At 36.4% G+C, this 26,295-nt stretch overlaps 1 protein-coding gene across 19 annotated transcripts in view; it reads right to left on the reverse strand.

Annotated features, from left to right (window-relative positions):
• Positions 1-26,295, reverse strand: part of FGF14 (fibroblast growth factor 14) — a 683,901-nt gene that overhangs the window by 142,782 nt on the left and 514,824 nt on the right. For 18 of the 19 annotated variants that reach the window (XM_025364149.1, XM_025364143.1, XM_025364151.1 and 15 more), the window contains 2 exons: positions 7,966-8,076; positions 1,344-1,447 (listed from right to left, as the gene is read on the reverse strand). In XM_025364149.1, coding sequence (XP_025219934.1) covers positions 1,344-1,447; positions 7,966-8,076 — 215 coding nt within the window. The remainder of the gene's footprint in view (positions 1-1,343; positions 1,448-7,965; positions 8,077-26,295) is intronic. The other variant, XM_025364145.1, reaches the window with a different exon arrangement.

Here is a 26,295-nt window from a genome sequence, read left to right on the forward strand (position 1 = left end):
CAGAAAGTAGAACTAGAAGCTACAGCAGACACACTGCATCTAATAATGTTGAGGCCTCTAAAATATTACTTGGGAAGAAAATAAAGAAACAAAAAGAGCAAATTCCAAATCAACAAGATTGAGTTGTATCTGAAAATAAAGCATCTCTAGGAAGTGATCCTTTTTGTATTTAATTTTTTCTAAAGGGAGCATAGGGAATTCTAGTTTGATCTTGCTGGCAACATGCTGCATATTTATCTTGTGCTAGAGAACACAATTTGCATAATGTGGGACCCAGTTCTGCGTGCGGGGACACGCTTCAGGGAACTCAGATTGAAGGCTCAAGAATAAGAAGAGCCAGCACTTTTGAGCTCACCATGAAGGGAATCCACAGCTCAAACCTCATTTCCATGTCATAGGATTTCCCAAATTGACTGAAGAAAATCGATTACATTTTCTGGGAGGCCCCCTGGAGAATGTTTCTGTTTAAGATACACACACACACACACACACACACACACACACACACACACACACAANTCTGTTTAACACACACACACACACACACACACACACACACACACACACACACGAAATGTGTGTGTATGTTTACCTATAGTTTTGTTGGTGGTGATATTTAACAATGACAGAGTTTTAAAGAATTTACATGAGGATGACACGTAAGAGCATATTTTAATGCATTTAAGACTTCATCAATTTTTGCTCAAGGGATAATAGAAAAAAGCACCTTTAACTGGAGTCTTTACTGCTTAAACCTGTGGCAGAAATGAATTCTAACTACATTATATGCATGAATACAGCATATCTGAGTGCAAATTAGTTGTAAATAGAAAATATTTCAGAAGAGGCCGTATGGTTAGAAAAGTGCTCAGCTTCCAATAAATATTACCACAAAACACAGAGGCTTGCAAGAGATACACATTTCAATATTATAAGTAGTTGTTTTTTCAATAAAATATCCACACACTTTGAATTCTGATTTTAAAAACACTCTCCTTTTACTTTTCTCTTTTTTTTTAGAATGCATATTGTTTCTTTTAAAACAATGTACAAGAAACTCTAACTAGAAATACAAAAGATTCAATTCATGTGTAAACTAGGTTGCTTTTTAAACTATGGCAAAATCACTGTTTAAGACACAGTACTACACTTCCTTTAGATAAACTCATATTACTAAACATTGATGATGATAAATAAGCAGCTTCTAAGCATTCTCGCAACTATTGAACACTAAGGCAAAAACTGGCACAAACAATAGATGCAGAACTTTCTTTCTGTTGTTGCTGCCATTGTTATCTTACATGCATTGAACGAATGGCCAAGATCTTTGGCGTCTTACTTACTGATGGGTAGAGGTAACCTTCTCCATTCATGGCTATATACAACCCTGTTTTCACTCCCTGGATGGCAACAACACGCAGTCCCACTGGAATGAGGTTGAAGAGTGCTGTGAAGATAAACATGGTCTATCACGAATGGGCAGGAAGAAGCAGGGCACAGTGTAATTTTTTCTTTCTGATTCATTTTAAGAAACATCATCTTTGCCGATACTTTCCAAGAAATTCCAATTAAGTAATTTATATTTCGCTTTATAAGTAAGAAGTTTCTGCTATGGGTAAAATGAGTACTTCAGCTTCAATCTTTAAATGTTAGCAGTCTTGCTGACAGCATTCTGAAGAACTGATGCGATAATAAACAGAATCAAGCCTGTAATCGTGCCTCTAGAAACATTGTCTCTGACACCATTAGATACCAAAAGAAATGAACTGTGAATTCTCAAAGAGCAGAATTTTAAAAGTCCAAGTTGAGTGTTTATTCTAACCCTCTACACAGAAAGTGTGATTTGTCACCACAATGAGATCAGGCCAGAAGTTAAACAGGTGATTCCAAAACTAAATGACTGTGGTAGAACCAACATGATATGCCAGCAAAGCCAGGAAAAGATGTGCACCTGCCAATGAGCTAAATTTAGAAAGAACTAATCAAAACTGAATGGCATGCAAATGTCAGAGAGCCTACTCATTTGTGTTTCCATGTTTTGTTTCTTCTCTGTTGATAAATCGTTAAAAGCATTTTATCTATTTTTGCAAGATAGCAATGTTAAAACATTAAAAAACTTAATATCCCTTTAATGCATTTCCATGGCAGTGTTACATGTTGAATGTTTAGTAGGTCTTCTAGCATCATTCTTAGAGATAACTGCTTGATGATTTTGGAGATTTTATTATAGATAAACTTGTAAGAGAACTATTAATTATTTACAGTGAGGTTATCTGCTGCTACTCAAGTCCTTCTTAACTAAGTCTAATTCTAAGCAGGACAGAACAGGAAATGAAAATACTAAAATAGTGACATAAATGGGTAAGTACAATATCCAAACTCAGGCTCTCTATTGCACAAAAGCAAATCATTTGAAAAATGTGGACAATTTGGACTTCATTCCAAGGGTCTAAGTAGTACATAATTAAAAACAAACTTTACAAATTGTGTTCTATATAATTCTCAGGGACATGTTTCCTCTTAATAGGTTGAAGAAAATTATACCCTTTCTTTTGATTATTACATGCTACAGTTCTCAAGATCCCAAGAGGTCTGTGCTACATAAATATAAAAGGAAAACCTCAGGCCAGGGCCATGAATATTATCCCTGGAAAAATACTCAGGGGCATCTACGGTTACTTGGTTTCACTATGTAAACTAATCTCAGATTTTCTGCTATAGGATTTTAGGGGATTATGTTATTCTTATGAAAGAATTCGTTTTTTCCTCGTTTCCATTATTTAATATTAAATATAGATGTGAGTTGTTGAGTACTGGGAGCTACCTGTGCTAGTTGGCAACTCTCAGTATTCCTTCTTGGTGGGAGATGGCTATATTCACTCCTGTTTAGAATACCTGAACTGTACCATCTCCCTTACATCTTGAAAGAATGGGTACCATAGAATAATTCCTGATTTATGTACAAAATTTTGGAGGGAAACCATAACCATATGCCTGTCCACGTGAGCTACACTAACCTAATTAATTCAAACATAATTATTCTAACTTTCCTCTTCTAACTTTCACACACTCTGAATGATATTTGTAGGTGCCACATATTTGATACAGAAAACAAACAGATTATGAATTCACCAAAATGATGTGGTTATGGGAACCAGAAAAATTATACAAGATAGTTTAAAATGATCATACTGAAAAAAAATACTAGTGTTTTTCCCTTGGGTTTTGGTTGGGATCTGAATTATAAAACACAAGGTATTGGCTGGGTGCGGTGGCTCACGCCTGTAATCCCAGCACTTTGGAAGGCCAAGGCAGGTGGATCACCTGAAGTCAGGAGTTTGGGATCAGCCTGACCAACATGGTGAAACCCTGTCTCTACTAAAAATACAAAATTAGCTGGACGTGGTGGCACACGGCTGTAATCCCAGCTACTCGGGAGGCTGAGACAGGAGAATCACTTGAACCTGGGAGGTGGAGGCTGTGGTGAGCTGAGATCGTGCCATTGCACTTTAGCCTGGGCAATGAGCAAAACTCCGTCTCAAAAATAAATAAATAAATAAATAAAAATAAAATACAAGGCATTATAATTTACAGAATGATAGTGGAAAGTGAATGCTTATAAACACTAAAATGTGGAGAACCATTCAGAGCTGACCATGATGGAACTGGTGCTAATTAAAACCACAGATACCCACATTAATTGAGACACAATTTTAATTCTCCACTCTCTTTGTTTCTTACATAATTATAAGGCAATGTCACAAAGCCTAGGGGAGTAAGAATAACGAAGAAGTTTTTGTGACTCTCTTCATTCGTGGAACACTCCAGTTCTTCATATAACAGTGATTTTCAACTCTGGCCGCACATTAAAACTAGCTGTGTTCATAACATAGGGTGGCCAGGCTGAACCCCATACCTACTACATCACAATCTCTGGAAATGGGTTTAGGACAGAAGGAATTTTTTTGAAAAGTTCCTCAAATGACCCTAATATACAACTAAGGTGAGAACTGACATCCTGTGGGGTGGTGTCCACTGAGTGATTGAAGTATTTTACACATCAAGTTACCAGGTTGAGAATTTCTAAGGTGAGAGGGACTTTTGACGTTTTAACATTGCCATAGTTAATAGCGTATTGATATCTGTAGAGTCCTGTTCTGCTTGTAGTAGCTATTGTCTGTCAATAGGAACAATGAAGTTTAACAGCACAGAAAAAATCCATGGCATCCCCAATAGGAAACCGGGGGAAAAGAAAAATCACCCACTTATAAGATACCATAGTTCATGGGGATGCTGATGTTTAGAAGAATTTTAAAGAAATAAACCTCTGAAATTGAGAGTGGTTACGAGGTTACCTAGGTGTGCACTTCCTTTTGTGAAAGATCTTTCCATTATTATGGTAGTCAATAATAAGCAGTCGACTTGCTATAGTATTTTCTCCACCAGAACCATTTACCCATCATCCATGATTTTTGTGCTACTTTTCCTTCCCAGAGAGCTATAGGTCTTAGACTGGAAACCCTTGGAGAACAGAGGCACCAAGGTTCATCTACCAGTGGGCCTTTTTTTCCTCCTCTTAATTCATCTGAAATTTTTAACAAAGGCAGTTTAGCAGGATGGTTCTTTCTTTTTTTCATTCTAAATAATTTCATACTTAGTGTGGGAAATGAACTGAACTCAAATCATGAAGATATGAAAGTTCAAGCCTTCAATTTTGTTATTTAGTGACTTTTAGAGCGCTATCTGGGTGAGTTTTAGGTTTTTTTTTTTAAATTATTTTTCCTAGTTATGGATAACTAACCCATGGTTTGTATTCAGGGAGTTATAAAAAAATGGAAACATTTTTATGAAGGATTATAGCATTATTACATCACTTCCCTCCTCACAACAAAAGAGCTGTACTCTAAGTACGACCTGACAGCCTTTCTAAAGCACATCCCTATTTTTAAAGAATTTTTCAGTGCTTACATCTTTCATAAGATTCATGAGACTACTGAAATGAACCAGAGAAAAGAAAATGTCTTTAAATTCATCCTAAGAAACACCGTTTTGCAATTTACATAGGTCAGAGGACATAAAAATAAAGTTAATTAGTAATTTCCATTACTTTTATAAATCTGCTAAGATTCTGCCAATTGTATTAAATTTTATAGTCATGTAATTTGTAGAACATTTTGAGGAGGGAACATTGATTTTACCCACTGTTTTTCTTTATTTCTTTGCAAATGTTGAAATAGTAACAAAACTAAACTATCTGGCCTACAGTGCACTTGAAATGCAATATAATATCTCAGAAAAGCTGTGAACCAGAACTTTGCATAGGAATTTGAGCCCCTTGAGTGTGAGCATGATTTTCTTCTGATTTGTTTTTACAAAGGAGATCCTGTTTCATCTTCCTTCTCAGGACTGTGTCTCACTAGCATTTAGAGTGTCAGAACAAATTTCAAGATTCGTTCTGAGTTTTTGCTCCTTCTACTGCAGATACAGAAGGAAAAAAATCTCCATACATTTACAGAACAGAAGGTGGAGTGTTTTTTAGTATCTCAGCTTTCCAGTTTAGTCTTTAAAATTATTCAGATAACCAGACTTGTATGTGTGCACATAATAAATCTGCACTTCCATATTTAGAAAGTGCTTATTCAATTCTGAAGCAGTATGACTTTTAAAAGGCAATGTCTAATAGACACTTCTCAAAATGATATTGATTCCTATCATTAGAGGTAACCAATTTGGTTGGCACTACAAAAATTACACTAAGAAAAAAAGCTATAGAAAAAACACATAAAACCTTTGAGTGAAATTATTTTCAAGTAGTCCAATAAAGCAATATGTTTATGAAGCTATGGTATATGTCCTGTTTTGAAAACTTTTGTCATAAAATGGACGGCATCAGTCTTTAGTCTGATGAGTCTTTCAGAGTGTCATAGCTCATCTAGCGAGCAGAGTTATGGGAATCCAGTTATCACGTTCTAATCCTCCCAGGCCAAACAAAATTTGAGAACACTGAAGACATCAGAAATTATGAATCCCTAAACTTTGTGACCTACACAACAGTAACACATAAGAGAAAGGAAATGGTTGTTGTCAGCAAATGGTTTTTGTCAGCAAAAGGAGTTAAAGGGGAAAAAAAAAACTGAGCAGAGATACATGTATTAGCCTGAACCACAAGAAACTGACATCTTTTGCTGGTCAAAGATTGTCAAGTACCAATTATCTTTGAAAGTCCAAACTAATAACAAAACCTGCACAAATAATGTTCGGCATTAAATGCCTCCCCTTTCTTTTGTAGTTGAATTGTTTTACCTTCTCTTTTCCTATATCAAAAAGGAAATAAAGTAAAAGTAAACCAATAAACATAAAAGGGAAAAATTTTAAAATAAAAAGGGTGATATGAGACACAAAGAGAGTAAAGAGGTTAGGAATTGATGAGAACAATGTAGATAAACACAAAAATTAAAAAGGAATTGAAGAAAAAATAAAAAGTGAAGCAATGCACAAAATATAAAAAGTGAACACAATGGCTGGAAAAATGGTGATATTTTACATGGCAAAACCACACGTAAAAATAACCTATTCTGTATCACTAACTACTGTCAGAATCAGTGTTACTGGCAATTTGATCACTAGAATTTAAAAAAGGAAGTGCTGAATTTTAAATTGAGCTGATAAAAATATATAAAATAAAATAAAAACAAAAAAGGAAGTGCCTTCTGATTTGATTATGTGTATTGTTCAAATCCTCACTTCTTTTCATGGAATGATGTTTATATGTGAAGAATAAGAGATACATTAATTAAAAAATTCATATCTACTTTTGATCCACCAGTAATGTTTCTTATGATTAACTATTTCTAATAAAAACAGTTTTGCTTTTCACTAACTCAAACAGTAAAAAGTATGCTTATTTTGGAACTAATATGCTAAATTAAAAATGAATCGAATGCCAATATAAACAGAAAATGGGAGAGCAAAACACAGACAGTTGAGCAAGGAGAGGCACCAGACGGAGAAACGTTATACATAAAGAAATAGGAAAAAGAACACAGACATTAATACAATAGAAGATGTGTAGCTTTTTAACTAAAAATTATCACAGATGCAATTCTATAAAGTAAACACTTTGCACAATGAATTTCTTTTTTTTTTTTTTTTTTTTTTTTTTTTTGAGACGGAGTCTCGCTCTGTCGCCCAGGCTGGAGTGCAGTGGCGCGATCTCGGCTCACTGCAAGCTCCGCCTCCCGGGCTTACGCCATTCTCCTGCCTCAGCCTCCCCAGTAGCTGGGACCACAGGCGCCCGCCACCTCGCCCGGCTAGTTTTTTGTATTTTTTAGTAGAGACGGGGTTTCACCGTGTTCGCCAGGATGGTCTCGATCTCCTGACCTCGTGATCCGCCCGTCTCGGCCTCCCAAAGTGCTGGGATTACAGGCTTGAGCCACCGCGCCCGGCCTTGCACAATGAATTTCAAAGTACACAACCTTCATGCTTTTTCTATACTTTTTTTTGTTAAATGCAAATAATTTTAAATTCTATTTCTACTATGTAAAACAAAACAAAACAAAACAAAACAAAACTATTTCTTGTAGATTTTGAGTTTCCACAGGCATCATTAAGAACCTCAGAGCCTGATAAAATAATACATCCAATGAAAACATGTAATTAATTTTTACCTAAATACACTAGTGTACTTACTTAACTTTTATAATAATAAGATTAAAAGTAATAATACTTTTCTGGGTATGACAACTGTTTAACATAATCATCTTTAAACTACAGTTTTCTTTGGTTGCTCCATTAATATTTTTATCCACATAGTGTAAATAAAATTGTAAATGGCATTCTAGCGTGTAACATTTATAAAGATGAACCAACATGACCAAAAATTTGCAAATGAATCTTAAAAAGTCACTTAAGTAGCAGTGTATCTTCTACCAACTGTGTAACTGGTGGCCTGAGGTTGTCACTTACTAGAATTAGTGCTGTCATCCTTGGTTCCATCGAGAGCTCCATCGGGGTGCATTTGCAAGTAGTAGCCTTGCCTGCAATATAACCTGGTCACTATACCCTTGAGCTGGGGATCTGAAAGGCAAACATAGTTATCATAAGCCTCACAGTGTGTCACCAAGTTTCCTTTTACTTTTCTGTTTCTCTTTCTTTTTTCAGAAGAGGACATTTTATACAAGTAGCACATTTTATTTTGTCTCTCAGATTCTTCTGTGCTTTATCAAACCTGCAGTATTCTATTTATAGAAGGTAAAGGAAATGCAGTAGTAAGCCACAGAAACAGGCATTTTATAAAACTAGTATATGCATATTTAAATTGTTAATGAAAACTATTAAACTAATTAAGCTGTCAGTTTAATTATTAGTTTAAACGATAAACTAATTAATATAACCAATATTAGCACTCATGATGGCAGGTATAAGAGTTTTGCAAACTGGTGACTCTCAGAAATTTTATTAAAAGGTTTTTTAATGGAGTTCTCCTTTTACTTAAGTTGACAAGTATTCCCGAAATTAAAAACAAACAAAACAAAAAATACCTATATTTTAAAAACATTCATACTAACATTTGATACATATTCTTAGGAAAAGCCCCAATTCAGAGAACACCCCTGGATGTTCAAAGGGTCGTTGTTATTTCCACGGAAGTATCTGTGCTACTTAGACATTATCCACAGGAAAATGGAAAACTCTACTTGTGAGCTAGGGGAAACACAACAAACCCATGCATATGAGGTCAGCTCTGAGGCAATCGAATAGAGAAATTAGACAAGTTAAACAGATAAACTCATTAACTTGTGTAACTAAAAAGGACAGTCAAATTATACAATATGAAATCTGATTCTTTGTCAACGGGCATTGAGATAGAGGGCAGTGGAAGTTTATTTAAACAAAAAGGGAAATCATGCGGTAATAGATCCTCGTTTGATGATTCATTGAAAAGACATCCACTCTAGTAATCCAGTGCTTCACAAAGAGTCAGTTGTACCTTTGAAAACAAATATTTGCATGTGGTTTTGAAAAAGCCATCCCTATCTCAGGGATAGATTGGATGTGGGACATCATAATCTTCACCATGGCAACTGGCATCTCTCCGCAACAGCTGAATAGGCCATGCTAATGCAACCCGGCTGTCAAAACGTCGGACGTTACTGAGTAATGAAACCTAGCACCTTGTAATCGATAGAAAAATTGTGGTCTTGCAAATAGGTGAAGACAAAAAAAAATTTTTTGAGAGCTATCCTTTTTTTTTTTTTTTTTTTTTAAATTTATTTATTATTATTATACTGTAAGTTGTAGGGTACATGTGCATAACGTGCAGGTTTGTTACATATGTATACTTGTGCCTTGTTGGTGTGCTATCCTTAAACTCTTTATTAGTCCTGAAGAAATTACAAAGAATTTCAATATCTATTTCTATGCACATCATTTAAAACTGATCATTTGAGACATGACTCCATTGTACATAGACTTGCTTTATAGATGGTGTAAGACTGGAAAAATCCTTTTGGAAAAGAATGCATGAACAGCAGAGCATCACAACATCAGTGTGACTAGCCACATTAGAATATGAAAGCTTTTGAAAGAGTAGGATTTAAAAAATAAATTTCTAAGTGATTATTGGATTGTGTTACATATATTCCTTATTCTGTAGCATATAACTTCACAAATCACATAATTCTAAGATATGCAGTAGCGGAAAAAAATACTAGTGTGCGACTGGGCTAAGTACTAAAGACTTCCTTCTTAGTTTTGCTGTATTTTATTTATGCTCTTCCCTGAAAATACATAGCATGGAAGAGAAGAGAACAAAAGCAAAAAGAGTAAAAACTGTGAAAAAGAGAATTTTTTATTATTCTCTTGTCAAGAAAAAATACTGAGAATATTAGTGATTGACGATTTTTTTGTAAAACCTTTATGTTGTGACATCACTTATTCCTAAGCAATCTTCTATTTGAGCTACTATGTCTTCTGAAGTTGAATTAACTAGATCAGGTGAGGCAGTGAGAAGCCACCTACCCACCCACTCACACGCACCCTCACGCTTACACAAACAGACCCCTTTGGGATTATGCCTCATTTTGGATGAGGGAGCACAAATAAAATGTAAAATTATGTTTTTCTCCTTTAACTTCAAGAAAATACAACCAAATTGACTTTGATTCATCTGGTTGCATAATGTTCGATGTTTTTCCTTTTTAGAAATCATAACGCCATTGATTTTATTCTTCTCAGGTGCCAGGCATGGTTAGAAGCACATTCTATTTTTAACTCTTGGATCCTCACCATTACCTTACTTAATAGAAGCCCACTTAGAGGATGAAGAAATGGAGATACAGAGCAATTGATAGTAATAATATGACAAAAGGCACATAACCAGTAAGTCAACAGCTGGAATCTGATCACTCAGCTCTGGACCCTGCCCACTTAACTGCTACCTGATGCAGCCTCTACAAGTGGAATAATTGAACTAAAATGTCTTCAACACTAAAAATAAAATGCAAATCAATCTGTTTAAAAAACCAAAACCAACTTGTATTTTGAAGATTAACCACCACTGTGTCTAAACCCAAATCCTGCTAGCTAGAGCTGAATTTGTGATTACAAAGCAGCAACACAAAGGTTAGAAAGGATCAAAGATCTTGAAAAACCTCTTCTCGGATCCATCCCACTTTTCCATTGGCTACATTTCCAATACATCTCTGCCCCATTTAAACCTTACCAAAATTGCTAGTTCAGTACCATACGTTTAAAACCAATGAGTTGCTCAATTCCTTTTGAAGTATCTTCACAGTGTCTCTCACTCTTTTTCTATTTGTCTATTTTTACTGCCAGCCCCTCATTACCTCTCTTAGGTGGTCTTCCCACCTGCAGTTTTCCTGTTCAAATCCCTCAGATCTGGAAATATGCAGTGACTCTTCACTGTCCACTGAGTTACGTAAGCACCTTACTGCAGTAAGGCCCTATCTTATCTGATGGCTCTGCTCACTATAGTCCTTACCCATCCCCTGCAAGTAGCCTCACCTGATTCACTGTGGGTTACCTACAAATATTCCATAATTTCCCATATCTATCCTGTTCCCTTAACCTTATCTATCTCAAATATGGCCACCTGCATTAGAATGCCCCTTTGCACATCTGTATAGGTATGCACCCACAGGCACATACGTTTGCATAGCTGCCTCCTTTTCCTCCTCCCCACTCTGGTTCTATCAACACGTCCATTTCCTCAAGAGCACTTTCTTGAAAGCTCAGATGAGGTCAAATTCTTCCTTTGGACAATTTTATGGTAATTTTATGGTATCATAGGTGAGTATGTAGCAATTTATGCGTTCTGGGTTAAGTAGATTTATAAGTTATATTATCTAGTTTAAGTAAAGTTAGAATAGTTTAGGTGGGGAAATCCCATAGAGATAATAAGGATTAGACATGATACTAATAAAATAAGCAAAAATAAACACTAAACAAATAACAAAGATGAGACTTTTCTCTTACATGGATTTTGTGGTTAAAAGCAAGTACAGAAACTAATAACAAAACAAATGATCTATTGAAATCTAACATGAAATTAGCCAAAGGAGTTTGAAAATGTAAAGACAATCTGAAATATAGTTACCATGATAAAAAATGAAACCTTATCCTAAATGCATATGATAGCTTCAGATATAAAAGTGTGAAAATATTACATGTGTGAGACAAACATGTATTAATATACATGCTCATTTTTTAATAAACTTATAGAATAAGAAGGTTTGCATGATATTTTTCTGGTAAATGTTAAATATAAGGCCTACAAGAACAAGTATTTTTGTTTTAAATACTGATGTATCCCAAATTCTTACAATACAGGTTCCCAATGAATAATAGAAAAATAAATAAATATCTAAAGTCCTACACCTATATTTTAGCTAGCCATGCAAAAATGCAAAATGCTTAACTCATAAAATTATTAGAGCTCTTTATTCTCTTCTAAAACATTTGTGTTCAGAATACCTACTCTGCTTAAGAAAATACAAAACTTAGAATCTCTTCTTTGCCTATCTTAATTCCCCTTTTCCTCCAGTTTTGTCTTTTATTTTCTATTTAGTGTGCCTGATAATGGTACTAAAAATGTTTTGAGGATACCCCTTGCACAAAACTCTGTGCTAACTATGATCTGTGATATTAATTAAAATAGAAATAATGAAAACTAATGTGCATACATATCAAGAAAAAAGATGTTTCATAATAGATTACCCTCAACACTCCGAACTGAAAGAAATGCAAATCAGTCCAACTGCCTTCAGATTCAGGGGGAAAATACCCAACATTTTTAATTAAAACACTCATTCTCTTAGAAGTGGGTTCAATTAAATCAAACACTGTCATAAATGGTTTTCATGCAATGGGAGGACTGGCAAAAGAAGAATCAGGATAATCAATCAAATGGTGTATATATTTTAAACTATGATTTCAACGGAGAAATGTACACTATGACATATGTTTTTCCGTAGTAAACACATGAATGTATATACATCATATAAACTATGTTTCTCAGTACTAATTGGTTATCAGTGTAGGTTCTTAAACGTAGGTTCTCTTCTATTAGCTATGGAAAATCACACATTTTTATGGGGTAAAAACAACCTTTGTAATATACATTTTTGCAGAAAAAAAAAAATGTGGCAGATCTATTTAGATTTTGGCACTCCCAGGAGCCCAAAATAGTATTTGAATAATTTGCTAAAACATATACATTATCATATAATCCAACCACAAAAATAAACCATGTCCAGGAACTTATCCAAAGGACGGAGAAAATAAAGGTGGGATAGGGACACTAAAGAAAATGATAGATAAAATTAAAGGCATGGGAAAATTTGCTATCTCTTTTTATCCCTTAAGATTACACTCAATTTCCTTCATGGATTGACCCAATGCTACCTCCAGAACGCTTTCCCTTAGGAACCTGGTTCCAGTTACTTCAGAGTGATTTACCCAACTCAGGGTCCCATTCCAATGTACTATTATGTGTGTTAAATTTTAACACTGCTCCCACAGGCTAGAGTATCTCTCCAGCACTTCTCTGCCTATCAGAATCCTATGTCTGCAGGCACTAGAGATAGTATCTTGCATTAAAAACAAACAGGCCAGGCACAGTGGCTCACACCTGTAATCCCAGCACTTTGGGAGGCTGAGGTGGACAGATCACCTGAGTTCAGGAGTTCGAGACCAGCCTGACCAACATGGAGAAACCCTGTCTCTACTAAAAATACAAAATTAGCTGGGCGTGGTGGCACACACCTGTAATCCCAGCTACTCTGGAGGCTGAGACATGAGAATTGCTTGAACCCGGGAGGCAGAGATTGTGGTGAGCTGAGTGTGCCATTATACTCCAGCCTGGGCAACAAGAGCAAAACTCCGTCTCAAAAACAAACTAATAAAAAAACCAAATAAACAAACAAAGAAAACTCCAAACAGCTCTTGCCCTCAAAGAGTTTGCTGTTTATTGAGGAGAGGAAAGAAACTATAATATGGCTTTATATCAATTAGCCATGTGTTAAATTAGTGAGTTTGCGTGTCTTTCTGCTCTGCAAATAAATGATAAATCCCTTGATAATTTGCATATCACTCAAAATAACCTATCACTGTGATTGCCACAGAACAGGGGCTCAACTAGTATTTATTGAACCGAATTCACTTTCTGTTTTGTTTTTTAAAGTATCTATATATAAGTCCTAAATGGCCTTTGAGGTAAAATGCACTTTTTGTATTGTATTTAAGAGTTGGAGAAAAGCATGCCTGAGCTAAAGATAAGTGTGGGTTTTGAAACGGAAACACCAATAATTTTAAGCTTTTCCCCAAAAAACTATTGTAGCTAAAACATTTCCTCTAGGTAAGGTATGCTAAGAGAATGACTGGGGGCAAAGACTTTTCTGGGGAAAATGTTTGAAGAGATCACTAAAAGGAAGGGAGATTGTAAGAATCCTGCTTAATACTTGACCCTTATCTCCAAGGAGCAGACCTAACAGGAGTATCTCAGGATTCCTAGCCCAGGGTTGAACTCTCACTAGCTTTTTGAGTATCTAGTGTATATAAACTACAGAAGGAAGGAAATCTTTAGAACTCAGAGAAGCACTCTTTCCAACACTATTTTCCAATGAAATTTTCTCCTTGCAAAGTTCCAACATATTAGAAACACACTGTAGCTCTCATGACCCACACAATCCAGAAACGGACAATAAAATGGCCAAAATATCAGATCTATTGTTCCACCTTATTTATTCATCACTTACAAAGATGAATACTTGTATGATAAAACATCGTGTGCTTTGGCCTACTAATTTATTAAGTTGTCATTACATATTTTCAAAATTAAATCCTAAATATCAATTATGTAATTGCAAAATACAACAATTAGCAAAATTCTTGTGCCTATTTCAGTAAGAAAAGCATGTATCTTTTGGTGACAGTGTTTAGGATCCAAGTCAATCCATCATTACAATCCCATCTAGAAAAAGCTTTCCTGATTCTATGCTGTGCCAGGGATTCCTGATTTGTGAATGATTTCATTTGCTCCTTCCCAGAACACAAGCACACTGGCAAAGAAGCTGTGTGCTCTGTCTGGGGTGCTCGCGTGTTGCTCAAGTGCCATCTATTCATCACCATCAATGTTATCATCTGTGGCATTGACAGAGGTGGGTGTGTTACTCATCTTCAGACTCCTTGTTGATATGTCAATGACACCAAACACTAAAAGACATACTTATGGTACTTTCAGGAACTTTATTTATCCTTCTATTAACATAAACATTAGAAAGGAATACACTGCCAGCTGAGAGAGTAAATATTTCCCAGATTATGAAGCAAAGAGCATTTTATGTAAGTTCTTAATGGCTATTGTCATCTAAAGAGGGAAATGTGAGATATTTCAGTTTGTTATCTAAATACGATTCATTTTTAACTGTAGATACAGTATTATGTTAAATTTAATACACATATTTAACATATTCAGCTAAGTCACTATGAAGAATGATTCACTTCTCCTTTCGGAAACTAGGAATGGGATTCCCTGAATTTAAAGAATCTAAAGAAAACTGCTATTTGATTCATTCACAGAATTTTCCACAGTCAGTTAAACCTATAGCAGACCATATTAATTTGTTCTTCAGCTATCATTACATTGTCTGAAATATAGAATTAGCATGATGAAAAGTAGATGTTAAAGAACCAAAGACATCCGTTGAAATTAAAGTGCATTTTTACTAAATAAAATTCAGAATCAAAAGCCTTTCAGCAAAAGTTATATTGCATCAGGATATTGCATTAACCAGGAAAACAAGAATTACACCAGATGTGCCGTTTTATCAATTTCTTCAGATAAACAGTAGAGCAGTAAACTGGGAACTTTGTCTGAAAAATATATTTTCTGGATTTTTTTCATACATTTGCTTTAGAGCCAGGAAGCATTTCTTTAAATGTTTTATGTTTAAAAAATAAGCAGTGGGTGAATTTAGAAAATAACTGCACATGACAAGGACTGATCTATTCATCACCCAGAACTGAGGCTCATGCATTTAAGAAGTAACATTTTGGAGCAAGTATATCACTCATCTTGTCTGTTCATATCTAGTACTACTTAGAGACCTCCACCTAATGGATAGATAGTTGGAAATGATAGTGATAAACACTTTAAAGCTACTTCCATTTAAGGAAAGGTGCAAACATCTGAGCTCTGTCCCCTTCTGAGTTTGTTTTCCAGACATTTGTCTTCTAGCTGCTTCTGGGAGGAGATGGGAGTGATAAAAGTTTTTTTGTTTGTTTGTTTGTTTGTTTTTTTATTAATAATCCTCCCTACAGAATCTCCCGAGCAGCAAGGGAAGGAGAAGAAAAGAGGCGCCATTCAGAGATATGATACCTGTGAATCCAAGTAGACATCTACACTTTTAACCAGACAGGAAAAACATTTCAACCAGAGGTTACGAACAGAAAGAAAGAAAAAAATACTCCTGGAAATCAGTGTGAACATTTCATGAAGGACACTGTAGCATTTGCTCTTGAATTCAGTTGCAACCAGTTATATGCATCTCTAAAACCCAAAGTTTCTGCATATTTTATCACCAGGAAGTGATGCCTCTTCACCATTTTTATTTATTAAGGCTTAAAATTTTAGAAAGGCAGTTCATAACATCACCCTTAATGAATCTTAATGACACATACGTCTCTAGAATTCTACAACACAGCCACAGAAATACATCATTTTACACTGGAAAACAGGAGAAGAAATCCTGTCTATGTTTTGTTTAAGCATGTTTTCAAATGCCAAGATATTTAACTTGCTCCTTTAGGAGACGTTTATTGTAAATCTATTTTCTCCCAAGCATTTTGCTAGGAGTTGAGAGGAATTTACAGCCAAAGCAGGTTGCTGTCAATTGTCCACATCATCAGTAAACCAACAGCATGTGAGTCCTAAAACAATGAGGCTGTATAAACAGAAAGGTAATATCCAATACTAATGATAACAATAGTAAGAATAATAGCTATCATTTCCTGAGCATACACTTTGGGCCAGAAACGACTCTAAGTGCTCTTTTTAAAAATACTAACTCATTTAATATGCAAACTGACTTTTTGAGCTAGGTAGCATTATTATCCTCACTTTAAGATATGAAAATGAGGCTGGGTATGGTGGCTCATACCTGTAATCCCAGCACTTTGGGAGGCAGAGGCTGGCAGATCACCTGAGGTCAGGAGTTCAACACCAGCTTGGCCTACATGGTGAAACTCCATCTCTACTAAAAATACAAAAATTAGCCGGGTGTGGTGGCACGTCCCTGTAGTCCCAGCTACTCTGGAGGCTGAGGCAGGAGAATCAATTGAACCTGGGAGGCAGAGGTTGCAGTAAGGCCAGATCACGCCACTGCACTCCAGCCTGGGTGACAGAATGAGACTCCATCTTGGGAAAAAAAAAAAAAAGATAAGCAAATGGAGTCAGAGAGTCACTATGTGATGTGTGCAAGAGCAACACAAAAGGAAATGATGGCGTGAATGTTAAAGCCCCTGTGGTCTGGCCTCTCACGCTGCCCAGGTACCACTCAGCTCTGCTCTAGGTGGGCATCCCAGTGTTCTCAGACCACCCCTGATGCAAACACACAATGAAGGGGCACGAGTAACAGATAGGGTGGGCCTGGGGAAAACCGTGTAAGAAAATGTTTAATCTGAATATGATGAAATGTCATTTTCAACAATTTGTGGGGCTGTCACAAAAATAGGGAGTGGAATTATTTAGTTTTGCCTCAGAAGACAGAATTAGGACAAATGAGTGGAGTGACGCCAAGATGGAACATAAATAAGGACAGTGGTTGCTGTCCCTGTGGTCACTGCTAGATTCCAGGTGCCTAGAACAGAGCCTGTCATATAGCAGGTGCTCGATAAATACATGATTAATATATGAATAAAATAAATCAAAAAGGACAACGAATCAATACTCTTAGCTATCCTGTGAAAGAATTAACTCTACCACAAAGTAATGTGTTCCCTGTTACTGAAAGTGTTCAAGAAGTTGGATGGTCATTTGCTACAGGAATTGGGAAGGGAATTGCTGCTTTGAAAAAAATCTTGAGGAAAAAAGCATACTTTATTTAAAAAGTGGAAATTTATTATCATTTGAAAAGCACTAGTTTAGGATCCCTGTCTCCCTACCTCGTCCCAACCACCCCACACACACACACACATACACACACACACACACACACACACACACACACTAAATACGGCAAACACTGCGGCTTTCTTCTTCTTAGGGGCTGGACTATGAATAATTAGTAAGCGAGGAAGGGTGGACATGAGTGAATGAATGGAGAGGAGAAAAGGAAACAGTTTCTTATAAAATTGTTAAAAGAAAACAGACAGACCTTGCTTATTGGAGCAAAAGTTTAAAAACACGGAAACCTATCGTAGTCAAAAGTTTGAGAATATTTTGATACTTCATAAAGCAAACTGTGAGATGTGGAGCTGCAGGCAGGCCAGGGCTATTTTAGAGGTAGCTTGAGCTGGAAGAACATTTGCACTAGATGATGGATTCAACTTTCTTTTCATAGTTTTTGTATTTCAGTTATTTTCTTTCAATTTTAATTTGACTCTATTTCACAAATATAGTTACATAGTCATAGTGTGCTAATTTAACAAGCAATCCCACTGTGTGGACATGTTTTCAGGGTGGAGGGTGGGAGGGAGGAAGAGAAAGAGGCGAGGTGATTCAGAAACAGATCCTCTTTCTGCTTTCCCTCAACTCTCCCAAATGTACATTTAAGTCCTTCACTTAAATTGGATGTATGGTTTGTAGCTTTGGCATCAGACCCATACTTTTAATTTCTAAAAAAAGAAAATGCTGGGAAAGGCACTACTCAGCGCACATTTTGGCACACTCCTTTCCAATGGCATAGGTAGCCACTGAATTCCTTATCCCTAGGGGTTCTATATTTTTACATTCATGCTTCTTGCTCAGTACATGAAGTTTCCCTTTACCCAAAAGCCTTTTTGTGTGTGTGTAACTAATCTGACACAGGCCTCTGGAAAAAAAAAAAAAAAAACATTGCAGGGTCCTGGAGAACCATAGGCCCGAGAAACCTGGAGCTGCAAAGAAGGACAAGATCTGGAAGGTTTGCAGCTAGACCTCAATGAACCAGGTTTCAAATGAATGTCACGAGGAAACCGAAACGCAAAACTTCAAAATACCACACTCGGGAATACCGTCTAACTATTGTATGCCCATGCCTGTTTTTTGTTCCCTTTAATTTTATAGTACAGTTGTACAGCGTATAGAAAATCTAACATTTGAAACCACTTTTAAAATTTCAGGTTATTGCCTCAGGACATGTGTGTGAAAACCAAATAAAAACTCCTCCTTTAATTTCACCTCTATGAAAAGACAGTGTTAATATCCAAATCTACTAGGAAGTTTAAGGTATTTTCTTCCTTAAAATATTTACAGCTTTATGTGACCATCAGGTTGGATTATATAGAAAACAGCTCAGCACTGAAAAACACTTAATAGTAATTTATTTGATGTCACTGGCCAAGGAAGATGATCATCCTTTAGAAGTAACTCTAAAAATGCTTGCTATGAAGAACAAGCTAGAAGCATCACACTGACTGACTTCAAAATATACTACAAAGCCATAGTAACTAACACTGCATAATACCAGCATAAAAACAGACACACAGACCAGTGGAACAGAATAGAGAGCCCGGAAATGAATCCACACATTTTTGTTCACAAACTCATTTTTGACAAAGGCACCAAGAACACACTTCGGGAAAAGGATACTTTCTTTAATAAACGGTGCTAGGAAGACTGGATATCCATATGCAAAACAATAATAGATCTCTATCTCTCACTATATTAAAAAATCAACTGAAAATGTATTAAAGATTTAAATGTAAGACGTTAAGACCTGAAACTTTAAAACTACTGGAAGAAAACATTAAAGAATTGTCTCAGGACATTGGTCTCAGCAAGAATTTTGGGGTTAAGACCTCAAAAGTGTAAGCAAGAAAAGCAAATATAGATAAATGGGATTATACTAAGCTGACAAACTTCTGCACACCAAGAGAATGAAGACACAACCTACAGAATGAGAAAATATTTGCCAACTATCTAACAAGGGATTGAGGACCAGAATATGTAAGAAACTTGAACAACTCAACAACAACAACAACAACAACAACAAAATAACAAACCCAATTTAAAAACAGGCAAAGATCTGAATAGACATTCTTAAAAGAAGACATACAAATGGCCAACAGTTATATTTTTAAAATGTTCAACATCACTAATCACCAGAGAAATGCAAATCAAAACCGCAATGAGATACCATCTCACCCCAGTTGACATGGCTATTATCAAAATGAGGAAAATAACATATGCCAGGGAAGATGCAGACAAAGAAGAACCCTCATACAATTTTTGGTGGGAAAGTAAATTAGTACAACCACTATGGAAAACAGTACGGAGGATTCTCAAAAAATAAAAAGTGGAACATCATATGATCCAGCAATTCCACTGCTGGGTATATGTCTAAAAGAAAGGAAATAAGTATATTGAAAAAAATAAATCTGTACTCTCATGTTTGTTGTATCACTATTCACAATAGCCAAAATGGGGGGGGGTCAATGTCCATTAATGCATGAGCGGATAAAGAAAATGTGGTATGTAAATATATTTCATATATATATGTGTATATATACACACATACACACATGCACATATATAATGGAATTTATATAATATACAATGAAATATTACTAAGCCATACAAATGAGTGAAATCCTTTCATTTGCAGCAACATGGATGGAACTGGAGGACCTTATGTTAAGTGAAATAAGGGGCACAGAAAAACAGCTATCTCATGCTCTTGTGGGAGCCAAAAAAGTTGATCTCATGGAGATAGCAGAATGGTGGTTTGCAGGGGCTGGGAAGGAGTAGGGGTAAATAATGAAGAAAGGTTGTTTAATGGGCACAAAAATACAGCTAAATAGAAAGAATAAGGTCTAGTATTTGATAGCACATTAGGATGACTATAGTTAGCAATAATTTACTGTATATTTCAAAATAGCAGGAAGAAAGATTTGGAATGTTCCCCACACAGAAATTGAACAATGTTTCAGGCAATGGATATTCTAGTTACCCTGATTTGATCATTACACATTGTAGTTATGTATCTAAATATCACATGCCCCAGAAATATGCACAATCATTATGCATCAAAAAATTAACCATAAAAATGTTTGCTATAGATACAAATTGTAACATCTGGTCATTTTAATCCAGGTGGTTAGTGGAAGGGTTTGGAGAGAAACTGAGATGAAATTGAGTCAGAGATGGCCAAGATGTGGATGACAGAATGAAGTACCTTTTTCAAGTAAGGAGATGTCCTCTTGGGAGGAAGTCCAAAGTATTTTCTGAAGAGAGATGGATTTGTAGGCTTTGGGGATAATGGTAGGTGAGGCTGACAGCAGTTTGCAGGCAGCTCTGGGCACACATGAAACTCAAGCTAAAAGTTTGCACACTGAACATTAGAGAAATAGTAAACATATTTTCTCATCTTTTTCTCAAGAAGTGACCCATCAAAGTCACATTTTAGAGAACACTGGGAACTGCTGGTAGGGGCAACCTATTCTTCACACAGCAGATGCTTGGTAAAAATAAATGTTAAAATTTTAACCTGAAAAAGTACTGCACTGTGTTTCTAATTTTCTATTTCTGAAATTTTAAGCTTTTCTGTGAATAATGGTAGCATTTTCTGTGTGCATATACATACATATAAATATATACATGAATGTGTGTGTGTGTGTGTGTAAAATTTAAAGTTTGTGCTCAAGAATTGGGAGGCTTTTTAAGAAATTATGTGACTTTAGGTAATTCAATATGATTCCTACTGACATTTCCACAGGGGGTTACTTAATTTTTAATCAAGCTTACTCTGTAGCTTTATGATAGAAGGATATATAACAAGATCATTAATACACAATAGCAAAGCTTTAAATCCCTGTCAACGTTTTTCTGAAGTGTTTTCATGCAGTTAAATAAATGAGCATCTCCCTGGTCAACTCAAAGGCAGACAACTGTAAAGGACCACGTATTTCCAAGATTACCTTCTGATAGAGCACAACAAAACACTTCTTCAAAGATGCATTTCTTCTTACTTGGGTCTAATGGTGTGAAAGCCTCAAAGGAAGTATTATTAAATGAATTGTGTCCCCCTAAAACTCATATGTTGAAGTCTTAATGCTCAGAATGAACTACATTTGCAGACAGGGCCCTTAAAGATGTAATTAAGTTAAAATGAGGTTATTAGGTTGCGCCTTAGTCCAACAGGTCTGCTTTCCTTCTAGAAGAGGAGATTAGGACCTCAGACAACTACAGACAAAAGACCACATGTAGACCAAGGGCGAAGACAGCATCTACAAGCCAAGGAGAGAGGCCTCAGGAGAAATCAAGCATGCCAATGCCTTAATCTTGAGCTTGTAGCTTTCAGAACTGTGAGAAAACACATTTCTGTTATTGAAGTCACCCAGTCTGTGATATTTTGTTAAGGTAGCCCCAGCAGACTCATAGAGGAACTGCCATTTAAAAAAATAAAGTTCAACTGCCATGTTCACTGATTTAGAGACAAAACCGGCTTCACTTCAGAGGACTACGTAGCTAATGATGAGAAAAATCTGAGCTGTAATGCCTGGCTCCCAGGATAGTTTTTGCCTTTTCTCATTCACTACAGTATTTGAAGAAAGGAATTTGATATTCACTCTCTGTCTCAACATTTAAGTACTATGATACATTTTCTAGATTTTTAAGTTTAATGGAATTGTAGAGCTATTTTATGCCCCTGGTTTTACTCATGTGAAATATAAATAAATGGGAAAAAAACCAGACATATTTATAAACTCATGTCTGAAGAAATCCATCCATCTCCACATTGGGAAATAGATTGCAAACCACTCGTCAAAGCAAAACGTCAAGCTGATGTCTTGTCAGATAAAGGAAAGAGCAAGGGAACTTTACTATGTACTTTTTAACCTAGAAATTTCTAACATACATTATTTCCATCTTTAACCTACTCCATGTAACACATGGAGAAAATCTGGATCTGAGAACAGGCATCATCTGCTTAGTATTGTCTGGTTAATGAGAGAGAGTTGATTCCAACCTCTACACGTTTCAGGCTCTGAGAGTACTTTGCTTTGCAGTGCTACTTAGCCTACACTCATGCATTTTTATCGCATTCATCTTTATTCAGATGATTTCTTATGCCTTTACACCTGTCAAAACACTGCCCTATATCAAGCCTTAGCTTAAATATCCCCGTTTATGAAATAGTCTCTAATCTCTCCTGTCAAGAACCAATCTGTATTCCCTAATTATGATATTGTACCAAACCATCTTGGCTGAGTTCTAAAACTCAATTCACTTAAACAATACAAAAGCAAAACCAAACCAAACCAAAACAAAACAAAAGGCATAGCTCCTTTAGACTAAAAAATGTAATAGTTAAGTTCTGATATAATTTTTCACTTACGCGAGGGCTTCAATACTAGAGAGGAACTACTTTTCTGCATATTTCAGAGCCTTGCTGAGGAGGTTTGGGTGCTTTTGTCTCATGACTTTCTTTCTTTCTTAAGCAGTCCACACCTGTAGCACACCTCTACATTTAATGTGTGAAAAGCATTTCCTGTTTTACCTGAAAAAAACATCGTTCTTGGAAAACAGACTAATGCTGACTGCCCAGGACTTGTAAAAACCTTTTTGTCTGCTTTGCTCTGCAGTGAGCCAGGGAGAACCATTTGGGGACCTCTGTTCCTCTAAGTCCCTCCAGGAAAATGAAATCTATAGCTCCTAAGGTCAACCCAGAAAGGCAGAACTTTAAATAAAAATCCTCAGATCTCAGCAAGAACAGCAGAAAATAGGTTACAACAATATGGGGTGTATCCACAATGCTCTACTCTCACACAACCTCCATGTGGGAACAAAATGTTTCACAGTCAGAGAGCAGAATTTACGCTTCTGTACATTCATGGAAGCAGACAGGTCAAGGGGTCCTGTAGCTGAGCATTTCCCTGGCAATGCCACACACAGCAAGATGTCAGGCCCAGAGCCACATGTACTTCTACCTGCCTCACTCACACATCTGCAGCACTGACTCTGGCTAAGAGGGGATTGGGGGTGGAGGAAGAAAGAACTTGAAATCGGGACAAAGGTGGAGCCAGTTACCCTCTCACCAGATCCCTGAGTTGGACAAGGTATCTCACCTTTCAGGAGCCTTTTTTTTCTTATTGATAAGACGACAAGGGGAATAATGTCTACCCCATCAAGGTAGGATCACCAAGATCCAGTGGATGGTGGTTTCAGAACTGTTGCCTGGCCCTTAGCAGAGGCTAAGCTGAGGTTAACATTTTTTCTTCTTTTGCTATTTATTTTCACTGTACCTTTTACAGGAAATTAAATTTGAATTCATAGTTCACATCTGTGAAACTGGCAACCATAATACAGAGAGGTGAATACTTTGTGTAAGGAGACTCACTACCCTCTGCTTTGTACGTCTTCTTCTACAAAAGCCCCTGCAGTCCAGTTACCTTGCTCCAAATGCCTGGGCCCTCACATCACATTGGCCTTCCCTCTCTCCAGTTGTGAGGAATATAACCCAATTCCAGATGTGCCCTCTGGAGATGGGCCCTTTGCTCTCAGCGTTCAGATAGTGCCATCCCAGAATACTTTATAGCCGCCACCTTGCAGAAAGCAACCTAATGCCTAGTAATAATACAAGAAGGCATCCTTCTCTTTCTGGTCCTCATAGTCTGCTCTGTATCTTCCCATATGCAGTCACCATGCTGGTTGTAATAACAACAGTAACAAGAATGACAGCCATCACTTAGCCATTATTCACTGTGTCAAACACACTACTAAGAATTTTATAAACATTAATTGACATCATCCTTTGAAAACCATGCAGATCTATTATTAATGCACTAGTTTTAGTTATGTAAATACACACACAGATCTCTACATTTCTACATATACACACATATACAAATATACATATATATACACACACGCATATAAATATACATATAAAATTAGAAACTTAACCCAATCAGATATTTGATAATGTTCACACAGTTAGAAAGTTGTAAATCTAAGCTTTTGATCCGAGCTGCTGAATATAGTAGGAAATAATCACACAGTTTTAATTTATTCCACCAATCACAGAGAGAACTTCTGATACATGCTTCAGATGGAAGATATCAGAAATAGAGACAGAAGTTGAGAGATGAGAACTCTATGAATAAATACAGAGAATGAGAGTGTACATGTTAGGGGTAAGAAGATGTAACATAACAAAAAACAAAAAAGCTATCCAATTACGTGGCAGACTTACAGGATAATTGATAAGATTACCAATAGCTAATTTTTAAGATGTCTAGAGTTTGCATAGCAAGGAAAATAAAATAATATGGAATTGAACACAACAGAATCCAAAGATGCAAAAGAAGCGTCTTTTTACTTTTTTTATTATTTAAAAATGTATCCCTTATCTAAACTCTTAATTTTACCATAAAGAAAAGTGCCTTATATTAAACTTTTATATAAAAAACTTTTGAGACGAAGATTTCCTTGTAGGTTCCCACTGTACGTTCTTTGAAAAGTGTTTTAGAAACAAACAAACAAAAAATGGGCCTCATCCTTATTGTTTACCATTTAGCCACATATATTATTTGGGCATCAGAAAGGCCTAGTAAAAACTAATTAAGATCAAGACATTCTTAACTTGATAATTCTCTTAACAGCAGAGAGGAAATCCCTGTGCCTTGTAATTACATGGGCCACTGAACATGTGAAGTAAAAGGAATTAAACTTGTCATGACTCACTACCATGTCCCCAAAATACCCCAAATCCAGTGTTATATGGCTAAAGGGAAAATGAATTTGCAGAAAACAAGGAGGTAGTTTGTCCCAAATCCATCCTGAAATCTCCAGGAACAAAATCGAACATTTGACAGCAGGCTGGCCTCCCCACAGTGTGCCGGGAAAACAGTGGGGTTCAGTTGCCAATGAGCTATGTGATTTAATGTAAGTCACAACCTCTCGAATTTCTCTGAAAGGTGGACATAACAATATCTGTCCAACTGACAGCACAGGATGCCACATGAATCTCATATGTTATTTTAGATAAAGCGAGGAGCATCACCATGGAATGAGGATGGAAAAGATGGCCAAGTGTCCAAATCTTGGGAGGTCTGCTAATTATATAAAAAAATGAATTGCATCCTAAGAATAGTTGAGGTCAATAGATTAAAGCAGGCAGTGGCAAGATCATATGTAGACAGGTGAAGTATTGCTGTGGTCACTGGATGTTGGGTACGATGCATGCAGTTATGATGCCATACCCATGACCCTGCAATAGATGCCAGATCCTTTCTCAGAGGCTGGACCATGACAAGGACATAATTGCAAGAGTAATGTAGGAGGCAGGATGGTAGGATTTTAATAGAGGCTTGCTCTCTGCGTGGGCTGCCTGCTATTGAAAGCCAGTCTTTGCACCTTTTCAAATGGGTAGTTCCTATTCATCCTGTCATCAGCTCTCTGTCCATGATCTCCTCTGGCAGGTTTTTCCTGCTCCTGCACCTTGAACTGCATGAAGTCAGCCTGTGTGGTACCATCACAATATTCTGCAGCCAAGTGCTGCTATAGCATTAAGTATAATGTATTGTGATTATGTGTCCATGTGATTGCTTTGCTTTGGTGGAGAGAACAATGAC

Source organism: Theropithecus gelada, chromosome 17, assembly GCF_003255815.1.
Source record: "Theropithecus gelada isolate Dixy chromosome 17, Tgel_1.0, whole genome shotgun sequence".
Taxonomy (NCBI): Eukaryota; Metazoa; Chordata; class Mammalia; order Primates; family Cercopithecidae; genus Theropithecus; species Theropithecus gelada.